Source organism: Cheilinus undulatus, linkage group 11 (assembly GCF_018320785.1).
Source record: "Cheilinus undulatus linkage group 11, ASM1832078v1, whole genome shotgun sequence".
Classification (NCBI taxonomy): domain Eukaryota; kingdom Metazoa; phylum Chordata; class Actinopteri; order Labriformes; family Labridae; genus Cheilinus; species Cheilinus undulatus.
This window is the reverse complement of record NC_054875.1, coordinates 20,433,073-20,456,071: the sequence shown is the minus strand read 5'-3', so window position 1 is coordinate 20,456,071 and position 22,999 is coordinate 20,433,073. Positions and strand designations below refer to the sequence as shown.

Sequence of the window (22,999 nt, the reverse complement as noted above, 5' to 3'; positions counted from 1 at the left end):
ACCTGCCAAGACATGATGGTGTATGAGCATACACAACAGTATACACAATTACAAACACGGATTCACACCTGCAAACTTCTTCTTAACACTTGGTGTGAAATGCCAGCATGTCCTCAATCAACACCATTTACACTTACTATACTTGTCTCCATATAACAGTGGTTAGATTTAAATGAACTGTATCTTGAAGCTAGAGTTGTTTCATAAAACGTGTTTCTTCTTGTATAAACCAAATTCACAGAGCTATTTTCTAAGCATTTAACCACATCATCTAGTGTGAATTCTAGATGCACAGGCTTTTTTTTTTTGCAACTGTCAGTAAAGCTCAGAAAAGTCGGTCTATTGTTTTTATGGCTCTGGTTCAAGAAGTAGATTATACTATACAGATCCTCCAATGACAATTCACAAAATTCTCAGAACTTTTTTTTATTTAAATGATTTATTCTATTGTTATGATATGACAAACAAGAAACAAAGAACAATAACAGCACATATAAGTTCCTTGCCAAAGTTAAGCTGAAAGTGAAAAAAAATATTACCAAAACTCCAGGATTAATAGTAAAACAAAATGTAACCCTAGAAATGAATGCAACATTAAATCTAAGGTGACTAAACAAACTAATGAATAAATGAATAAATAAGGACTACCATATGATCAAAGATTTTAATCTTGATTATTCCCAGGAATTCTGTAGTTAATCATGATTAATTGCACCTTTTTTTAATAGCATGTTAAAATTCCACAATTTTGCATTCAGAATTGTTTTTGTGTCACTTTGGATTTTTCTATAGCTTTAAATTAAAGGCCTTTGCTCACTGAGTCCGTTATTTTTGGATGCGCTTTTATCGGATCTGCATTAAACGTCACACACTCAAACCTCCCACACTGAGTCTGTTGCGTTTCATCCGTATTCACTGCAAAAATTAATAGAATTTGGCAAATTGTTTCGTACTGCAAAAAATAAGCAGCGAGGATGAGCCTCTGTCACTCCTCTAAATCACTCTGGATCTATCCTGCCAGGGATCTTCGTACAGCACCAGCCTGTAAGTCACAACTGTGCTAAGTTGGAGAGATGAGGGAAGCTCCTCATTCAGTCTTTGTTAGATGGCTGTGAGAACAAACTTCTGCTTTTATCTGTTATATTTCCATGATTGATATTCACATAACACACCAGCAAACTATGATGTTTAAAGTGATGTTTCAGAGGGAGAGAGAGGGTAGGGGTTGGGAGGGGGTGAGCAAGCAAGAGAGAAGGAAGCAGCAGGCACTGATGTGAATCATCAATCACCAATTGAAAGGACTTGGACTGATGCAAAAATTTGCATAAAATCAACCTGTTCCGAAAAAATAATGACGGACAAAAATCTAGGCGTTTGTGTGCAAATATGATAAGAACAACTCGGGATTCTCTCCCTCAATGTGTGAAAAAATTCTAATGAAGCAAACGGACTCATTGACAAGGGCCGTTGACTACCCAGACCTACTTTAAAACCTGCTTAGAACAAGGGACTTGTTATGGATCTTAAAAGAACCATGGGGACAGTAGAAAGGTAAATGTAAGTTAGCACAAGGTTCAGATGACTTCTGACTTGTCAGCTGAGCTGTCTGAGAGGTTTTTAAAGTGAACCGAGAGACCTTAAGGAGCAGTGGACTTATTTTACATTACTGTGACCGCAGGGAGACATTGACGTGGCTTAACTGTTTGTTGAAACCGACAACACAGCATGAGTTTGGTTGCAATAAAAATAAATAAATAAATAAATTGTGCACTGTGGACCTTGATGAATCACATTATACTGAAAGATGTTGGTCTGTGAAATTTATCTGTCTTCAAAAAGAGCCTGAAACAACAGTTGCTACTAAAATATGCTCAATCCCAAACCTAAGAGGATCTGTGATAATTTCTTTATAGCTTCCCATGTGAAAAATATACTCCAGTTGATTTATATAAATATTTTCCAAGTGCCACTGTCTACATATACCGCATCAGTGTCAGATTTAGGATCATAAGAGTAAATTTTAGGGTATTTTAGACTGTTGAGTTAATATTAGGAATGATGTTTGAATTTTTAATTGTGTATATTATGTATTATGTATGTTATTTGTAAATTGTATAATGATGTCTTGGCCCCTATCTACATCTTTATCTCTTATAAATTGCATTGCATTTTTATTGGTTTTGTGAATAGTTGGAGGGAAAAAGAGGGCCTTATAACATTGTAAGAACATTTATAAGAACAAAGCTAACCAATTACCCAAATACTCGTGACTATAAAACATTTAATTCAATTCTTTGGAAAACAGAAAAAAGAAAACACTTTTTAGGTACTTGTATTCATAAAACAGATACTGTTCTCAGCATCCTTTTAAAGCAAGATGTTTGCCTCTCATCATGTGAGTATGTAGTCAAAGTTGGAGCCATGTCTGCAGTTTGGTGATAGCTTTAACATTAATGAGGATGACTAAAACAGTGGAGAATGTAAACCATGCTTTTATAAATGGTCAAGAGGAGGGATGAGCAATATCTGATAAAAATAAAACTAACTTTCAAAATAATTTTTTTCTTACCTAAATGTAATACTCATACTTGGTCTGGAAAAATGTGGTATCAGTGCATGCCTGATTCTAATTAGGGTTGTAAGTGATAATGCATTAAAATTCCAATTAAAAGATATTCAGAATTTTTGGATGAAACTATTAAAACTGGTTTGTTCAAGCTACAACTAAAAGTGACCCAGAGTAAAGGAAATGTGCAGTTTAAAGGGGAGAGAGAAGAAGAAATTTTCATAACCCATCAAAAATGTACATGAGTCCAATTTAATTCAAGACCTATGATATGGGAACATGAAATATAAGGACATCAAAATCCAATATGCAATATCAGTGTTCTCAGACTAGCTGTCAACAACAATTTTGTTTGGATGAATGGTGAATAATTGCTAACCTTGGTCCATTTCACTCAAAGTGGGTCAGTTTGCTTCCCTGCTGTTTCTCTCCTATCAAATAAATGCAGCCAGAGCACGCTTTTGTCCGAGCGACCGGTAATGCCCAGACTGCTTTTATTTACTCCTACAGCCCATTCATTCTTTCTTGTTGTGATGGATCATAGCTGTTCTCCAGAGACCCGGCACATTGCTTGGAATGATCCATTTTCTGACAATATTTTCTGCGGCTGTCATCGTAGATTATGTCTATTGATGGAGATGTTGAGGATGCTGAGATGTGCTGTAGGATGAATCATCTCCAATTTTCTAACATCTCCGCTGAAAGGCTGGCATGACCGTATAGGCTATGGTAATGATGTGGCCCATTTGGTTTCAGTTACATGCTCACAAATTCAAATATACACACATAAACAAATACAGCAACACACAAAACACTCTAATTTCCCTGTTAGCATTTTGGTTTTTTTTCATAGACTAAAGTCCATACTTTTTCTTTTTCTTTTTCCTTGTTGATTAGTTTAACGGTTATTTTACATGATTGATTTCTTAAACATCTGGTGTGTGAAATATCAATTTTCACATCAGTTTTCCCAGATATAAATGAACACATATACTGGACAGTTTTAGTAACTAGCTCTAACTTCTTGTTAGTGATGATTCACTTTTTTTAATATAAAACCGTCTCTGTTAATTAGGCTCATGTAAGATGCAATTTACATTAATGAAGATAGAAAGACATAAAATTAAGCTTGCAACATTAACAGTGATGGAGAGGCCATCTAGTTTGGAAAATACCAAAAGGGCTGTCAGACTTTTGAAGTTTGGGCCATTCAGAATGGCTTAACATTCCACTGTTAAAAAAAAAAAATATATTACAAAAGGAAAAAAACATTATAATTATAAAAATCTTCAGTGTTTTTAGTAAGAAAGGGCTGTTGGAGCGTATCTTCGTGTTTTAACCATTTGAACTGCACTGGTCTGGAATCCTGCTTCTATTGCCATTAAAATTATGAAATCTTAAGTAAACTTTGAACTGTTATACTTTTAGAAAGAAAAGAGTGTCATGATTCTAACAAAGCCCTGCAGTATGCTCTCACAGACTCACAGCAACAGCCCCTTTAGTGTGAGGAGAGATTCAGATTCAGATTCAGACGGCCTTATTTTGCCCAGAAGGGCAATTCAGTTTCACAGTTTACCAAGCCTTATTAAAAGAAGGCTTGCACACACACCTGTTGAGATGACAACACATCTGGTTGGTGAAAGTGTATCGACTGCACCTGAAAACTCCACTGAGGTGTGTCGTGATGCACCTTTGTACCTGCACTTTTTTCTCTGCGACGTTGCCAGACGCCATCCGAATAACTTAAAGTGGCTTCAAAGCCAGCTGTAAATAAAAATGTGAATATTATGTTAATAGTTGTGTGAGTTAAAATTTGTTTCTTAATTTTGTGATATGTTTTTGTACTTTTCCTTTGTTTAAAAATGTAAAGGGAAACACCAAAAACAAGTCACAGGTAACACATGACCAAATAAGAATGGAACTAATGTAAAAATAGATTATATATATATTTATTTATTTACACCTTTCAGTCCGATGGATGATTGGTTGGTGGTTGAGCTTTCATCCAACTAAAATCTTGATTGTCAGAGAGTCACAAACGAGGAGCGAGGGGATTGAAGTGAGAAACAGTGGGGGCACACAGCCTACTCTTGGGCCTATTTAAATCTCCAGATGCCAAAAACCTCATAGTAAATTCCTGTATCATCTTATTAAAATGTTCATATTAGTGTTAGACAGGGAGCAGAGGAGAGAGAAGGGGGTGTCTTGTGGTCCTTTAGTCCCAGCCTGAAGACTTGGAACAGGAGTCTCCGATGATAGTTATAGTTATACTGTAGGACAGAAAAAATTGGCTTGTTAGATACAGTGTCATGATCACAGACTATTATAATTATCAGTGGAACATAATGAGATTAAACAATTAACTTAATTAATTTCCTTTACCTGAAGGACCAGTGGATTGGGTGGTGCATGGGTGTCATTTCAGTTGACGAAGTTTTTCTTTGGTTGACTGGAGGTCTACTTAATTTTTTTACTTTGCTGTTGTCATTACTTTTGATGTATATTCCTAATATTCTTTCAAAACTCAAAGCAGCTTTGTAACTTGACAGAAAGCAAAGTACCCTTCGCTTAAGACAGTACAAATTAGAAAGTAAAAGCGCAAGAGAAAACTGTTTCTCGAGCAGATCTCATAGCTTTATTGTTAACCTTAACTGGGATACACACTCAGAGAAAGCAACTATGTTTGAACTCATAGCAGAGAAGAACGACTGCTGTCACATGAACCAGGGATCTTTGAACTTGTACATGCGTTTTGTTTATTGTATAACACCCTTATGCTTTAATTGCAATTTCACATAACATTTCAGAGAAAAAGCACTTTCTCTAAGTCATGGTTTCAAACTGTGCTGGTGTCACTATAGCAGCAGCAGATTATTCTCAAAAACTATATAATGTAATACATTTCTTTGGATTCATTTGAGTTAGTGATATTTGACTGATTCCAAATCCATCATTAAATCATTTATTTGATTCCAAATCAAGACGCCAGTATGAATTTCTTAACTTTGTCAATGTGACTAAAAAATGTTTTTGAATTGCAACAGATGAATTGCAGAGTAAGAATATTTATTCAGCCCTCTATAACACTAAAAACTAAACATGGCAGAAAAACTACTGAAGTTTTCTCTGAAAGATAATGAAATACTATATTTACTGGACTATGATTGTACAGTTGCACAGTTAAAATACAGAAAATCCCCACTGGCTTTTAAATAGACTTTCACAGCACTGAAGAGTGGGAACCATGCTCTCATAAAGAATGACAGGACATAATTCATGATCAGCACAATACAGCCATAGACAAGGATCTGCCTCATCTCTCCTTTAAAGGATTTCAATATTCCATGCATGATTCAGGAAGCCATTATTTCATTTTAACGATGCCTCAAAACCCTCTAGACAGCTGCAGGAATCTGTTTGGTGCAGCCATGATGCTCTAAAAATGTAAGACATATCGAAGCTGTGCTTAATAAACGACCAAAATGTTGTCAAGAGGAGCTCCAGCGTTGTTGTTCCAGTGTGTGCTGTATTTGCATTAGATGTCGGTCTGTGTCATGTTTTGCTTTCAAAGGGTCTGAATAGCCGTGGTTGGACCTGGACCTAATGCATCTGACCTCCTTTCACTAATGGAAACAGGCCTTTTAGATTTACTCAAGGCTGAAATCACTTGTTCTCCCTATACAGCGCATCTACCCCAAAACAGGGATGGCTTGCTGGCTGGTAACAACACACATAGCTCGCAGGGATTTTTCCTGAGTGCGTGACCCAAGCCATTTCGTAGAGTGAACTTGTGTCGTGAATACAGATAGGTAGCTCTGGTTAATGGCTGTTGGTATAGGGAACAGACTTGGGAATACGAAGTTTTACACCAGTGGTGCATATACTTTTCTTTCAGACAATCCATCCTTTGTGCGTAAACCTACTCTGGATTCAGTATGTCCTTGGTCTGTCATGTTCCATTTCTCTTCCCTCCTCTCTAATCATTAAGGGGGAATTGATGCTGCCTGTTCATTATACTAGGGCTAAATGGAACCACAATGAAAATCTGCCACTCACTGTCATTCATGATTGCATTATTCCATTACTGCCCATCCGCAGAAGGCTCTCAAGTCAAATTATCAAATACAGCCACTGCTCCTTTCCACTTCCTATTTCCTGCTTCCTGTTTCTCACCATAAATCTTTAACCAACCAATTAGAAACCTCTTATTTGCTGTTGTTCCAGTTTGTCATGCCCTTGCACCTTTGTAAGAAATTGTTTCAAAAACAGACATTAAATATACATGATCTTGTTCGTATGAGAGTTGGGATACATTATTTAGGAGAAAGAGGATATTACAGCTGTTCTCTCTGTGGGTTGGTTGGATAGAGCCAAGAAGGCAAGGTTGATGCTAGGGTTGTCATGATTTCAGATCCTAAACCCCAGTACAGTTCTAGTGAAATTTGACCAATATCATTACCTGTTTCCATTATACTAGCTGGACCCTAGCCACTGCATGTTTACCTCAGCTCAGTACGAAAGTAAAAGCACGGTATGTAAGAAATGTGCCATGACAAAAACAAGAGAAAGAGAAGGAAAGTAAGATCTTGTTTTCAGTGACAGCACATTTCTTATGTTATTTAACCCAGTGGGAGCAAATTGGGGTTAAGTGTCTTGCCCAAGTATACATTGACATGTGAGATTGGCATGGGGCATCAGTGGGGATCGAACCCACAACCTTTTGATTCCGGAACAACCCACTCTACCTACTAAGACCTTGGTTCCCAACCTGGGGTCTGGGGTCTTCCTTTGGGGTGGGGGATAAAACCCAGATGAATGGTTCATATTAGCTTTTACTAATACTACTTGTGGTTTGGGCTGTTGTCTTTGGCTTTAAATAATCAAAACAGTTCAAATGTATGTGTATTTTGGACAAGAATATGTCCCTTTGTTCTGTGTGGGTCCTGGGGTCTGCACTTCCTCTTAGATATGTGAAAAGGGGGCTCAGTGGAAAAAGGTTGGTAACCACTGTACTAAGCCACCGTTGCCACATTTATGGTCCCAATCCTGATGTAAACCAGACTTTTTTTAATAAGTTGTGATTACGTTTTTGAGCTACAATTCAGAGTTGTTGTAGTGAGGACAACACAGTTGTAGTGAGGATGAGGAGCAGACACACAGACATCATTGAGCACAGAACTTTTCAGAGAGCATTTGTTAACAGTTAGCTACACTGCACTGCTTCTCACTTAATAGGTAGACCAAGTTGCATTACAGTGGATTGAAGTATTTGCTTCTTTCCTCCCCCTGAGAAGAACTGGGTGCTGGGCTCCCTCTCCCTCACTCTTCTCCCTTTGCACTACTTCACTGTGTGCTAGCAGAGTGGAACAGGCTGGGAGTCTCCCGTTTTATGCCAAAAACTTACATTTAAACAAATATCAAATGCATGCATACATACTGTATATTTGAAGAAAACAGCAGTATATGTTAAGTAAATATACTGTTAGGAATCTACTGTTTAAAAGACTTTGTATTGAAGAAATGTGATCAGCAGACCTAGGCAGAGCATATCATTATTTGTGCAGTGGGTCAGCTCAGAGGGAAGTTTTCTGAAGTTAGAAAAATCTAAAAAAATGGAAAAATTCAAGGGTAAAATATAATTTCTGTGATATTTGACAGGAAGTTTTTGACTCCCTTGACCCCAACCTGGCCTGGTCCTGAGGAGAGGCCTGTGAATCCTGACCCGGTCTGGTTCTGGGATGCAAGCCACATCAAGCCAGTCTCAGGCTCAGTCTGAGAATCGAATCTCTAGATAGAAGTCCTGGGCACCCACTGTTGGGATTTTTTCTTTTCTTTTTTGTTTTTTTTTAATTACCAAAAATTTTAAGTTAACCCCTGCTGTTACTTCCTCTACTCTCTCGTCGTTCACATAAACATAACATCTGCATCCTTAGAAACATCAGACCTTAGAAACATCAGTATTTGCCACCAGTAGATTTGAATGAGCCACAGCTGCTCTCTCCCTTTATCCTTCATGAGAGTTTTGGCTGGTTTGAGATGCAGAGTTTTCTTTTAAGCTTTGGTACATTTTGCTACTTTTAATCATGAAAAAACAGACATTGTATCATTTCAAAACACTTGATATCACAAAGTATGAAAGCATTGTGAACTAGTGAACCTTACCTAAAGCTATAATAGATAAAGTGACAGGAGAAAACACAAAAGTGAAAAACTGAAATACTTCACTTATTATGTGTCTTGAATCAGTGTCTGGCCAGTCGTGAGTCAGCGTCTGACATTTATGAAAGGAATTGTTTGATATTTTTGGGTTTACACTTCTACCTAATTACAAACATGTTGATATTCTTAAAGAGACAGAGCGAACTGGATTGATATCAATACTTTTGAGGCAATATAAGGTTAAGTTAGTTTTGCATTGTGACTACAAACAAGAAAAAATGGTTTACCCAGCTCTTACAAATGTAAGATTCCTTTTTGGATAAAGTCTCCATGCTATGCCTGGTTTGTTTAATCCATACAAAAGCAGATTATGGTTGTCTGGCACCTCATGATTTTAACAAGGTTTAAGGAAGTCACTGTTTCTTGCCAAGTTTGGTTCATTAATTAGTTCACTGTAAAACTGCACAGTGTCATAATTTGTACATTTTTGTACAAATTGAGCAGACCAAAAAATAGAGTGAGTTAGTGTGTGAGTCAATCAGCTGCTTGTAGGCAAGTGTTCTTCCTTTGGAGTCAGCCAGACACCTCACCTACTTAATGGACAACATCCCTATTGGTCAGTAATAATGTAAAATGCTTACTGCTGATCACTTTAAATGGTGTATCAGCTCAACGTGTGGCATGTAAGCATAGTTAAAATGATGTGCTGAAGTTCAAACATCAGCATGGGGAAGAAAGTTTGTTTAAAGACCCTGTAAAGTAAAAATAAATCTGTATTTACATTTGTCGTATGATAGATCACTGTGTTATGAACCCCCAGGTCAAATTTCAGTCAAACAAAGCATTTCCAAGTTTATAAAATTAAGCTTCAAATCATGAAAAATGAGGCAGTAAAATCTGCTCCAGGATGGTGTGGGCGTGTCTGTTGAAAGAGCTGAAGCCACGCCCACTCAGGAGGAATATGATCCTCTCAGGTTTTAAAAATGTTACAATGTGCTCTGTGATTTTAGATTGTGGCAGACTGTGATGAGGAGTAGCTCATAGATAAGTTGAATGAGTTTAACAAGCCCTCACGCAGCCAGCATGAGCAGCCATCTTTTATTTAGAACAACAGATAAAGACACATACAGGCAGGGTAGTCTGCAGCATTAACCCCCTCACTCATGGTGTCATACTTGGAACAATATTTTCCCCCAAAAACATGAACCAATAAACAAAACATGCATAACTATAACTTTGCAATGAAACATGAACATCATAGAACGGTACAAGAGTGAATTCCTTTGCACAAAATGAACCAGAAGTCCCTGCTCCAGGTGACTGCTTCCTTCCACAATACTGTAGTGTTAGAGGGGCGGGGTCATTCCCTACTGTGGGCTCATGACATCTTGAGCCCACATATTGGCCCCGCCCACATGAAACCAAGTCAGGAAAGAGGTGAAACAGCCTGAATCCAGAATATAGTCACATGTAGATCTAAGTATTTTCACATGTTTACGGCAACCATATTCCAACACATCTAGAATGTTAAGACAAAAACTTTGGATTTCACTTTACAGGGTCTTTAAAGAACTTTAAATGTGCCGTTGTTGTTGGTGTGACAATGTGCCAGACAGGCTGGTCCAAGTACTTCAAACTGCTGATCCACAGGGATTTTCACACATCCATCTCCAAAGTTCATAGAGAATGGATCAAATAAGAGAAAAAAATCCAGAGAGCTGGAGTTCTCTGGGCCACAATGCCTTGTTGATGTCAGAAGTCAGAGGAGAACGGTCAGGCTGGTTTGAGCTGGAAGAAAGGCTATGATTACTCTATTAGCTGTTACAGCCAAGGTATGCAGAACAGCATCTCTGAGCATGCAGCATTGCAAACCTCGAAGCAGACTGGCTACAGCAGCCAAAGTTGTCTCATCAACTTTGAACAGGACGGGGATACAATTCACAGGGACTCACTAACACTGGACCATATCAGACTGTAAAATGTTGCCTGTTCTGATGAGTTCTGATTTCTGCTTAGACGTTCAAATCATAGCGTCACCTAGCGTTTACCTGATAAAGTGATCAGTGAGTGTTCTGCAATAACAGAAGGACAAAATTCTCAGGACAAGACAATGGTTTAAATGCTACATTTTATGTACAGTGCTTAAGAAATTTATTAGACCAAGGTTTATGCCACAGCTGCCTTAAATTAACAGCATTGGTAATTACCCCCCTAAAATTTATGTTTCTGCAATGGTTAATTCACCAATATGTAGAAGCTCTTTAACCCAAATGATATTTTTAATGCAAAAATACAATTATTATTGTTATCCATGAATTTTCAAATTTACTGATTTACAAAAAAACTGAAAAAATAGTAAAGCACATTAATATTTCTTGATTAATATGTCAAATTATAGTTATTCACTTGCATTCCTGAACAAATGTTATGCTTGATTAATTTCTGACTTCTCAGACAAGCCAAGTGAGCTGGCTCAAATTTGGGGGAATTCAGTTTGAAATCCCGCATTCCTGTTCAAAATGGTAAAACATGGAGAGCTCACTGAAAATGAAAGAGTCCACATTAAAGCTCTTCATGATGCTGGATGGTCTTAGAGACAAATATGACAGGTGGTCTAATAAATTTGTTAAGTACTGTATATTTAACAATGCCTCCTTTAACATAATAAAAATGGCATTTTTGAGTATATGTCTTGTTCATTTTTAAATTACAGTTTCATTTATTTTGCTTCTCTTTTCTCTTGTTCTTCATTTCTTATACATTTTCTTTGTTAGGCTGACTCAAGAAGCAATGCACACAATACTAACGTACCTGTACTGGCCTATACCTGTGCACAGCCAGTTGGTCAATGTCTGACCAAAATGTTATCAGTTAGACAACATCTTGATTGGAGTCCACCTGTGGTAATTTAAACTGATTGGACATGATTTGGAAAGGCACACACCTCTTTGGAAGGGCTCATAGCTGACAATGCATATCAGAGTTAACACCCAACCTTGAGGCCAAAGGAACTGCCTGAAGAGCTCAGGGACAGGATTGTTGCAAGGCACAGATCTGAGGAAGGCTAAAAAAATGACTGCTGCACCGAAGGTTCCCAAGAGCACAGTGGTCTCCATAATTATAAAATGGAAAGAGTTAAGAACAATCAGGACTCTTCCAAGAGCTGGTCACTCTGCCAAACAGAGCAATCAAGGACTTTAGGAAGAGAGGTGACCAAGAATCTGATGGTAACTCTGACTGAGCTCCAGACATCCTGTGTGGAGATGGAACAAAGTTCCAGAAGGACAAACATCACTGAAGCCTTCCACTGATCTGGGCTTATGGCAGAGCAGCTAAGCAGAAGCCTCTCCTCAGTGCGAAACATGTGAAAGCTTGCTTGGAATTTGCAAAGAACTCCATGTGAAATCAAATTAGCCTTTCATTTGTTTTGCTCTGAGGTGAAATTTCAATTTCTAACAATAAACTTCAGATCAGTCAACTCTCAGTCCTGTGAATCACATTACAACCAGTGATACATTCTACAGTTTGACTTTGGAGATGACAATAAGATGTTGCCACAGTAAGGTGCCATCTTGTACATGCATATAAATAGTGAGTCCATTTTTGACACCTTTTTTAAGATGTAATTAAAGCGGTGCCTTATTTTTTTTTTTTTTATAGGCTACCTGGTGATACAGTGTTACCATATTACTACTGCCCAATACTGGTGCTGTGTGCATCTCTGGTGTGTCCATCTCATTAAATCGCTAATCTTAACTTTAGGGTTACATACAGATTGAGAGCAGAGGAGAAAGATAACAATTTCTCATGGCACCTGAAAGTCTTTCTTTACACCTTGACCTGCAGTAAATATATGTTGAAGCTGTCTGGACAGAATATTCATATAATACACAAGAAAGCCTAAAAGTGGGTCACAACATTGTTAGAATAAGACCAAACCATGTAGCTATTTTCTAAATAATCCTAAATTGCTATTGTACCATTGTTGTGGAAGTCACATGAATACAAGGTTTACATACGTTTCAGTACAATAATATGAAGTTTAAAATAATGTATTGTGCTGCAAAAGCTTATTATGTTATCCTTTAGTGCATTAGGACTACTGGACGGGTGCAAGGGGTAAACTGTTACTGCCTAAGTGGATCAAGAGATAGCATGCAGTTTTTTTCCTGTTCTATTCATTCTCTGAAACATCATGCAGACATACATTATTGGCACAAAATCCACAGACAGATGTACATACTGTGTGTGGTCTTCTCAGAATGATCACAAGGTCAGGTTGTACTCTGAAAACACCCGCTGTGTACTGTGTTAAAAGAAGCATCCTCATATCTACCTCACAAGTTCTCAAGCTTCTATGTCAGGTTGTGATTTGCAAGCTTTGCAGTAATATGTCACAGCCCACACATCCTCCTGCCCCCTAAAGAGCAGAAATGAAGAATACTGAGTCAGTAGATGAGTGTCCAACTCACATCTCAATTATTCCCTGTACTGTAGTGCAGAGTCATCGCTTAGACAAGTTTTTACCAACGGCCAAGATTGCTTTTGGGACAGGGATGCAATATGGTCCAGAGCAATCTATCCTTGTGTCAATATGTCAAAACACCATCATTCCTTTTTATAATGTTGCTGATTGTTAGTGCAAAGCCTCTCTGACTGCACTCCATTTGGTTGAAAGCACAGGGGGTCTTTCCCAGAAGCTTGTTATCAGGGATGATAAATAGTAGACTCAGATGTACCATACTGAATAACATGATCCCTAATACATTGGTTTTATTGGGCCATATATATATATATATATATAATTTTTTTTTTTTTAATGCAAGATCTGCAGCTTAAGGGTTGATTTAAGGTCCTCTGCTGCTGTATGACAGCCACTGAGGGAGATGCTCTTTTTGTTTGTGTATCACAACTGTCTCTGTATTTAAATAAACTTTTATGAAGTAATAAAAGATGAGGTATGAAAGAAAAGACAAAGGATGGCATGAAAGATACTAAATTAAAAAGGGCTGCATAACCGAATAATGCAATTACAGACTTGAGTTATAACTTGTTTAATTTACACTTGTCCTATCTCACTTATTTGTGTTACACTCTCCTCCCCTTCATGGATACTCTGCCAGAAATACTACAGCCCTTGTCTGTTGCCAGAAACCACCCCTATGTTAAAGAATACCAGAAAAAATAGCTTTAGTGGAGGCGTGCTGCTTTAAATACTGCTGATGAAATATGATTCGAAAAAGGCTTGTTTGTAGTTTACACCCATGTGTCAGAAGGCTTACCAGAAGCCAAAACACTAGAAAGTAACAATACTCTGACAACTCTGGAAAGTTATGAGTGTGTTTTATTCCTCTCTTTTCACTGTTCATGCATTTATGCTCATAGTTGTTCAATGCGATTGTTCATCTGATTTGCCAGACATCTTAGCATCAGTTTTCTGGAGCTTTCTCTCTTGGTTGAGCTTGTTGAAAGGAGGGAGATGGCTGACTTTGACACGGAGAATTTGTCAGTTTTAACGTGTTTTTCCTGTCACTCGAAAGTTTTACCAGAACAGATCCTGTTAGAATGGATGTTTTTGTTATTGTGTGTGCTTGTGTAAGTCATCAACCACTTCATCCTTGATTTTCCATCCAACCTTTAAGTACAGTACGCTAAAAGAAAAGCCTTTAACTGTGGGCTTTGAGTGCAAATATACTTCCCTGAAAAATATCCATTCACACTGTTAGCATTACCACTCCAACAAAGTGAGCCCATGCAACTTCACCATATTAATTGCATTTATCCAACAGTGAGTTAGAGTAATTGCTCTTCAATTATAAATTGTGATTTTAATCATGAAAGGTTGGCACTCAGTCCGATCCACTAATTACTTTTTCCCTAAAGGCACTAAAGAGATGAGACTGCTGATTTAGCACAAATCATCTGAACAAGAGCAAAGATAGTATGTAATTTAAGTATAATAGATGTTGTTACTTATGATCTGTGTGACTCACATCCTTGACTTTGTTCACAGAACTCACCTTCACGTGGATCTTCAATGAGTACCCGTCGTTTGTCATCCAGGACACGCGGCGGTTTGTGTCCCAGAAGACGGGCAACCTCTACATCGCCAAAGTGGAGCCCTCTGATGTGGGAAACTACACTTGTGTGGTTACCAACACTGTCACCAAAAGCAGCGTTCAAGGACCACTAACACCTCTAGTGCTGCGAAACGATGGTATTAGAGTTTTGTGCAACACTTGCTGCTTAACATACTAACTGAAATGTATCAGTTTTACATTATAGATGGTTATGGATGAAAAGGTCTGAGAAATAATCACAGTTTCATTACAATGATTATAACACATTTAATAAACAACATTACTGAAGTATAGATGAAAGGTGCAATGGGAAATGTAAATGGTATGTGTGGATGCCTTTTTAAAAAGTCGTAGCGCTATTATCAGATGATAGATTGAAACAAAATAATAAAGATGCACAAAGCTGGGAAAAAAATATCCAAGATGTGCAGTTAGGGCTGGGAAATATGGCCCATAGAAACAAAATCTGATTTTTTTTCACACCAAACCTGATTTAGGATTTTAATCGATTTTTTAAATTAATTAGTATTAAGAATATTAAGTCTTAGAAGGAATAATATTGTTTTTTATTGTCTTATTGCTTCATATTAATAAGCTATTGGTAGTGGTGCACAGAAGAAAGTTTGGAACGTTGTGCTCATGCACAGGAGCTTATTTTTTAATTTATACATTCTTTCATATGTTTTACATAGCTTAGAATAAAATAATTGATATTTTCTTTCTAATGGGATGGTACAAAACCTGTGTCAGAGAATTGTAACCACCTGTCATCTGTATCTACAGTATTTTCAATGATCCATGTGTAATGAATCTAATCTTACATTTGGCCTGAGTAAATCATGCCTTCACTTTTTTTGATTTTTGAATACAAAACTTTCCTGCTGTGACACTCCTTCATAGATCTTATTGTTACCTCCATGCCTTGATAAGCCTTACACGTTAAGCACACACACTATGAGAGTCACTTGATTTTCTTTCTAAACTTAACACAAAAGTAACAAAATTTGTGTTTGGTAGATTATTCCTTTGTTGTAATAATGCTTCTTGGCAATAAATCTTATACCCTTGGAAAGCCTGTTTATTTTCCTTTTAAATGGTGCCACATTTAAGGATCATGCATTTGTGGGATGAGCAGCAGAGTTGAGTATGTGGATTGCGCCCATGAAAAATTTTCCAAATCTTCTCTGCCAATGCCATACAGCTTATTCTGCCTTTGACTCTTGTTTTGAGCTTCTGGTACCCCCAGGTGCTGCCAGTCAGGTGCCTGATTGGCAGCACCTGTGAGCATGGGTTCTGCTACAGTGGTCAGTAGGTGTCTGCTCCAAGAATTGGCATGCCACGTTTGACTGATCTGGATAGGGCCCCTGCGATGGGGCAACTTCAAGCTAGTGTTCCTGAAAACCAAGTTGTGGCATTGTTTGGAGTGAGCCCTAGTACCATCTCCAAACTGAAGGCCAAGTTCCATACAACGGGGAATGTCAGAGACAGGCTGCGAAAAGGGCATCCCAAGAAGACAACACCCCAAGAAGACTGTTTTCCCTCACCCTGTCAGCATTTAGGTACTATAGGCTGTCTTCTACAGATTTACAGTCAAGGCTCTCTGCCCAGACACCCAGAACAGACTGCACACATCCAATGTCCGATCCAATCCACCAAACACCAAACACCAGTCAACTAGAAAAGCACTCGGAGAGCACAGACCTCCACCATTAGCCCTATCTCCCAATAGTAAAGAATCCTTAAAAAAAATTCCTGGATCTAGACGGTGATCCGGATCACTCCCAAAATCTAATCAGTTCTTCCTTATGCCATTTCTGACATTTCCTGAAAATTTCATCAAAATCCATCCATAACTTTTTGAGTTATGTTGCTAACAAACAAACTAACAAAAAAACAAACCCTGCCGATCACATAACCTCCTTGCGGAGGTAATGACAGAATAAGCTGTATGGCATTGGCAGAGAAGATTTGGCAAATTTTTCATGGGTGCAACGCACATACTCAGCTCTGCGGCTCATCCCACGAATGCATGTTCCTTACAAATGTGGCCCCATTTTAAAGGAAAATAAACAGGCTTTCCAACGGTATAAGATTTATTGCCAAGAAGCATTGTTACAACAAAGAAATAATCTACCAACCACAAATTTCCTTATATTTTGTGCAAAGTTTATTTCTAAAGTGAAAACACACATGGTCTTAATGACTGATTTGACAAAGGTTTTTGAGTGCTGTAAAAAATGGCACTGGTTAACCGTGTCATCACCAGGTATGGTGATCTTTATTAGCTATGGCCTGATAGATTTTAAGAAGTGATAGTCAAATGTCCTTACTTCGTCTCCCATTAAACATCTGGTCTATTTGTTCACTATACTTCAATTCACCCTGGTTGTTCTATGAAATTTAAAGGCAGAGGAGATTGCAGCTACACATGCAGAAAGAATTAGGGGTTTCTTGGTGAAATAATCGAGGCAGTCACATTGTCAAAGTTTTCTTTGAAGTTGACTCTCCAGACAATAATCAGCTGCATCACTTCATCTGAATCTTTTGATGTTTAAAGAGGAAAGGTTTCTTTACTATGATGATCAGTTTTTTTTGATGATGTGAAGTGTCATCTAAAGAAAATAATTGCATTTTTAATCACATCCCTGGTAGATGTTAGAAAAATCACTATAAGACACATTCCCCTCAGCCTGTGGACACAGAATGGTGATCAAAGAAATAGACTCATACTTTCTCTTGGCTGACATAGTCGTGACCTTAACTTTGTTTGGATTTTGTTGTGACCTTTTCAGGCCTTAAGCTGAAACAATTCCCCTCAGACATGCGTGGCATCATTTCGATATTTCTCTTTTGTAACTCCAGGTGTGATGGGTGAATACGAGCCAAAGATCGAAGTGCAGTTCCCTGAAGTTGTGCCTGTCGCTAAGAGCTCAACTGTCAAACTGGAATGTTTTGCACTTGGAAAGTATGTCCCACTGTGTATTATTATACCATGCATCTACCACACTACTATGCTCACTGTACCAATCTAAGCTACAAGGAAATGTGTGAGCAGTGTTATTTTAGGAGCTGAATTTTTCACATTTTGATAGCTCTGTCTTTTGCTGCACAACAAAAATACACAGAAATAGAAATTTAACATGTAAATGTGAGGAATTATTAACATCTACATGCTTAATCAGTGTTTGATTGATATCAGACTTGGCTTGTTTCTAGTGCTAAGCCAGATTTCTAGATAATACAAATCTCAGGAGTATTTTTCATCGTGTGACCTTGCTCTGTGTGATGTCTCTCATGCCTTTAGCCCAGTGCCAACTATCAGCTGGAGAAGGGTGGATGGAGCCTCTTTTGGCAGGAAAGTGGACATAAATAAAGCCAGCGGAGTTTTAGAGATCCCTTACTTCCAGCAGGAGGATGCTGGGATATATGAATGTGTTGCTGAAAACAGCAGAGGGAAAAACTCAGTGAAAGGAAAGCTGTCTTTTTACGGTGAGTAGGAGGATGGTTTTGCTGACTTTGATCTAAAACGTACCTTACTTCACACAAGTTGTCTTGGAAACGAAAAAATATCTAATGCCTTCAACCTGTCAGTCTTATTCCCAACATATCTTGTACATTTATCGACTTTACAGACTTTTTCTACCTATTGATTCATAGCCTCGTAGGTTCACTACGACTGAGTCTGATTGAAACTCTGGCAGAATAAAAGTGTAGCTTTGGTGTGAGTCCCACAAAAAGTTTAATTTGTTGTCACGCAATCTGTAGCTTTTATTAGAGGCCATATATAACTGCATCATATAGTGGAATGTGGTAATAAATTAACCTATTACCAGTAGTTCATTTCTGACAAGCTCTTTATTGTGCCAGAGGCTAACATGAGGCTGCAGAGCCCACAGATTTATACCTCCTTTCAGGGAGAGGTGATTTTTCCCTCACCAACACTGGACTTATGGCTCGTATTCTGGGAAAGCTTTTAATGGCCCTTGATGAAGGATTTTTATGGGTTCTCTCTCCATTATTTTGCAGTTTATGCATTGATGATGTCTGCCCACAAGGCCCTGTAGAGATGGGCTTGACTGAAATAATCAAATCCAGATTTTTCTTGCCGGTGAAGGAGGATGCTTTTGATATGATAATGGAGTTTTTTTAGCAGTACCTGTGGGTGAGATGAAATGCTTACTGTACCTGTAGGTATGGTGAGTTTTAAATATGCTTTACTTTAAATAGACTTGCCTGTTCATGGAGTAATATAACATCACAGCACTGCTACTAAGGGGTCCTAAAACAATGGAAAATGTTATGATCATTTGCAAACAAGCTCGTAACTTTTAATAACTCTAGCGATTACTGTCCTGGCCTTATGTAACATAGCCTCTGCACATTTTCTTTGCTGTAGCTGTGTGGAAGTCATGTTTCTCCTTGTAAGATTTAAGTCCTGTCTCATCTCCAAGCCACGCAGACTGGCCAACCGCCAGGTGATAAAAATCTGTAATCTCATTTTAAACTCCCATAGACAGGAGCTCGTGGGACATCCATCAAGTCTATAGAAGAAAAGGAGAATCAATACAGGGATGTGGTGTTTGCGACACCCAACCAATGCGTTCACATGAACAATAACGGGTGGCCTCTCTTTCCATTTCCCACTTAATTGTCCTTCTGTAGTTCCAGGGGATTTATGAAATTAGATCATGGTTTAGCAGTTGACTGCATTTGAATGGGCTCACACACAATCAGATTGGCTTTGTATGGAACTGCTTGCATCATGGTTTTCTTTTCATTATGTTATCTCTGACAGTTTAATTTGTATTTTTGTGTAAGAGGATGTCATGTAGTATTTGTTCTGTATAGTGATGTATTTCCTATTCAGTACTGCTGGCTCATTTCTAAATATATTTATTATGCAATCCCTTTATAAAAAATGAGCACAAGAAGAGCTTGTGTCTAGTAATTAAATATAATCTTAATTCTCAATTTAGGGGCTCTAAACACTCAGTTTAAGCTTTTCAAAGGTTACATGAATGAGTCAGAATCTGTTCTTAAATAAAATGCACTTCAGGCAACGCATGGCACAGTTTCTGAAGATTTGAAATACAAAGAGAAGTAATCATCAAGAAACACCTTCATTGGTTTGAAAACACACTGCTGTTGTTTTTTTACACTTCATGAGATGTTTTGCTCTTATCTCATGTTTTCACAAATTCCTTTCTGAGTTGACAGACACTGCTTCCTCACCAACTGTTCAGGATGGATATGGCAGTCTCCTTCCTCTCATAACAGAACTTTAATACTTCTCTGTGCAGAAAAAAATGTAACATGACTGAAACACATTCAATAATAGCCACATTATGACCTCGTAACAGGAAAGTCTCTTTTGTGTGAGAACACAATTTGGTATAAGTTAGTGTGGGTGAGAATTTGCTCTGCTATAAAGTCCTTGACACTGAATGTTCGGCTGAAACTGTTTGAACCGTAACAGCACTCTCCGGTCCTTTGGGAGAGATTAGATAAAAGGCTATTTCAATTGAGATTAATTGCATTATTGCCATTATTATTACATTATTAAAGCAACATAACTTGGAAAGCAGACACTCATTCAACTACCTCGTTCCCCTTGACCCTGGTGTCCTGTATTTATGTGGGTGCTTCACAAAGACCATAAATCTTTTTACACTGTCACCAGAGATAAGGTGCTAGTCATTTATATGACACAAGGACCACCATAATAAATATAAAGGCATTTTCTCTGCAGATTTCAGACAAAAAAGGGAATATAACCATTGTTATTAACTGCATAGCTCAAAAGAATAACTACCATTGTGTTCCAAGAATCACAGGATATAAAATGGAATCATTGAACCTCAGTCCTGGGATTGATCTGCATCACTATATTGCAGATCTAATACACTGTACCTCTTAGCATTTAACCCCACATTTCAAACCTTTTACTATTGATCCTTTCTCGTGTTGATCTTATACAATTGCTTTAGTTTTATATTTTTCACATCAAGGTTACCTTTGGGTTAATTGGAAGTGAATTCATGAGTTTTGCCCTTGGATGCTTCTTTAATGAACTAATTGCCTGCTTGAGTGGTTCATTGATTTTTTGATATAAAATTGCTGCATACTGGTCAATGCTCAAGCATATATGTAGTGTTAAAGTGTTGATATACAGTATTTGATTTCACAGCTGCACCTCATCTGACTGAGAAGCCTCAGGATATCCAAAAGACCATTGATGACACTCTAGTGTGGGAATGCAAAGCCAGTGCCAAACCCAAACCCTCATATCGCTGGCTGAAGAATGGCGAGCCTCTGGACCCGATGGAGGTAAGGGCTTTCTCTCAGTGTGAGCATGTTTCAAAAAAAAAAAAAAATTACAAAATGAAGATGAATGATTTTATGTTTCCCTTTGTATAGCACAGACTGCCAAACAGCACAAAAAAGTTGGAAAGAAATCAGTCAGAAAGTATCCCCAGGTGAGGAATATATAGTAAAATAATCAAAAAGAACTGAATTTCTGAACCAGTAAGCTGTTACTACCTGCTGCTCGCAAAGTTCCTTTGTGGATTTTTCAGACAACGTTTACCACACAAACTTTATCATTCACTTTTGAGCCAAAGGTGACCTTTCTATCAGTCAAAGGAAAAAACACTACAGTACCTGTTGTACATTGCTTAATAGTGTCTTTTTAGTATTGATTTGGCAAAATGCCGTCTTCCTCACTGTCTTCAAGTTAATATCAACATTTTGATTTTAAAAAACACCGGACTCTGAGCAGATTTTTACTGTCATTTAATTTTTCACATGACTTTGTCAGGGTAGGGCTTATGACAAGACATGAAATGACTCGTCAATTTTATTAACAAAAGTTGATGATTGGGGTGATACGCGATTGTGCATGTTTTTTATGCTGTATGCGTATATGGCACTGCTTCCCCTTTCAAGATAAGTCAGGAGTGAGCCATCTCACATCTTTACTATTTTGGTGAGAGTTCTATTTGCAAATCAGTGACCATGGCATCTAGGCACTCCCCTTCCTATACATGGACCACGCATAGCACACATTTCTTCATCACCTGGGGGATTCTAATTTTGAGCTTTTTTTTTTTTTTCTTATTTCTTTCTGCACATCAGGTCAGGGTTATCTATGCTAAACTTGCGGGATTTGAGTCCGTGACTTGGACTTGACTTGCACTTAAATCGGACACATCAGTGACTTGAGACTTGACTTGTACTGGCGTGCAAAAGGCTTGAGACTCGACTCAGAGCCATGCACAATCCTTGATTTTTAATTTTTCCATCATGATCTCCTGTCCCCCTGTAACTCTTTCCCCCATCGTCATATGCATGTGAGTTTATGCTGATTCTGATCAGGAATCGATTAACATCAAACTTCCTCAAGCAGATCAACGTATATACAATATTTTAAGGTGATTTAGCAAAAGTAAGGCTACTGATGATAACTCTGAAGCAAAAACACAGCGAGGGAGAGAAAGAAGCAAAATGGATGAGCTTCTCAGTGTAAGGAGAGGGGTACAGGGGTGTGTGAGGAGGGTTTGAGGAGGCAAGATGAGCTGAGTTTGATTTGATTTATTTTGAGGACAAGACACTGATAAAACGTAGCTAGTACAGTGGAATTAATGGTAATTTTTTTATCTTATGATCACAACATGGATAATGATCATTAAAAGCAGTGATCATTTTTTGTGACTTTTTTAGATAAAAATTATATTTTCCCAAAAACTGGTCTGTGGTGGTATTTGGGTTGTTATCCTTGATGATGACTTAATTACAACTTAGAACTGTGTCTTTTATATGTTTATATGTCTCGCTGCTGTTGGCGCGACACAATACAAAATGTATTTTTACAAATGACACATTAAAATTGCTTAAATTCCCCTAGCTCATTCTCACTGGCTTGTATTTAGATGATTGTATGTTCGGTTTAATTACTATTTTTTATGATACAGTTAGACTCTTTACAGTCAAGTTGATTTTATCAAAATAAATGGAATAAAATCTGTGAAGTCAACAAACTTGATATTAAGATGTATGTTACCATACAGTGCTTTGGACTGGATTTTGTTTGGAGCAGATAATGTTTCTGACTCATAGGCTTGTGCTTGGCAGGATCCTGTCCCTTTGAAATGCTTGTATTTGCCTGGGAACTCAAGTTGGCATCAAAATTATGTGT

General features: G+C 37.8%; 1 protein-coding gene across 3 annotated transcripts in view; it reads left to right on the top strand.

Annotated features, from left to right (window-relative positions):
* Positions 1-22,999, top strand: part of cntn3a.1 (contactin 3a, tandem duplicate 1) — a 156,994-nt gene that overhangs the window by 80,630 nt on the left and 53,365 nt on the right. For all 3 annotated transcript variants that reach the window (XM_041799351.1, XM_041799349.1, XM_041799350.1), the window contains exons 6-9: positions 14,739-14,942; positions 17,668-17,770; positions 18,110-18,294; positions 20,993-21,132. In XM_041799351.1, the coding sequence (XP_041655285.1) occupies positions 14,739-14,942; positions 17,668-17,770; positions 18,110-18,294; positions 20,993-21,132 (632 nt within the window). The remainder of the gene's footprint in view (positions 1-14,738; positions 14,943-17,667; positions 17,771-18,109; positions 18,295-20,992; positions 21,133-22,999) is intronic.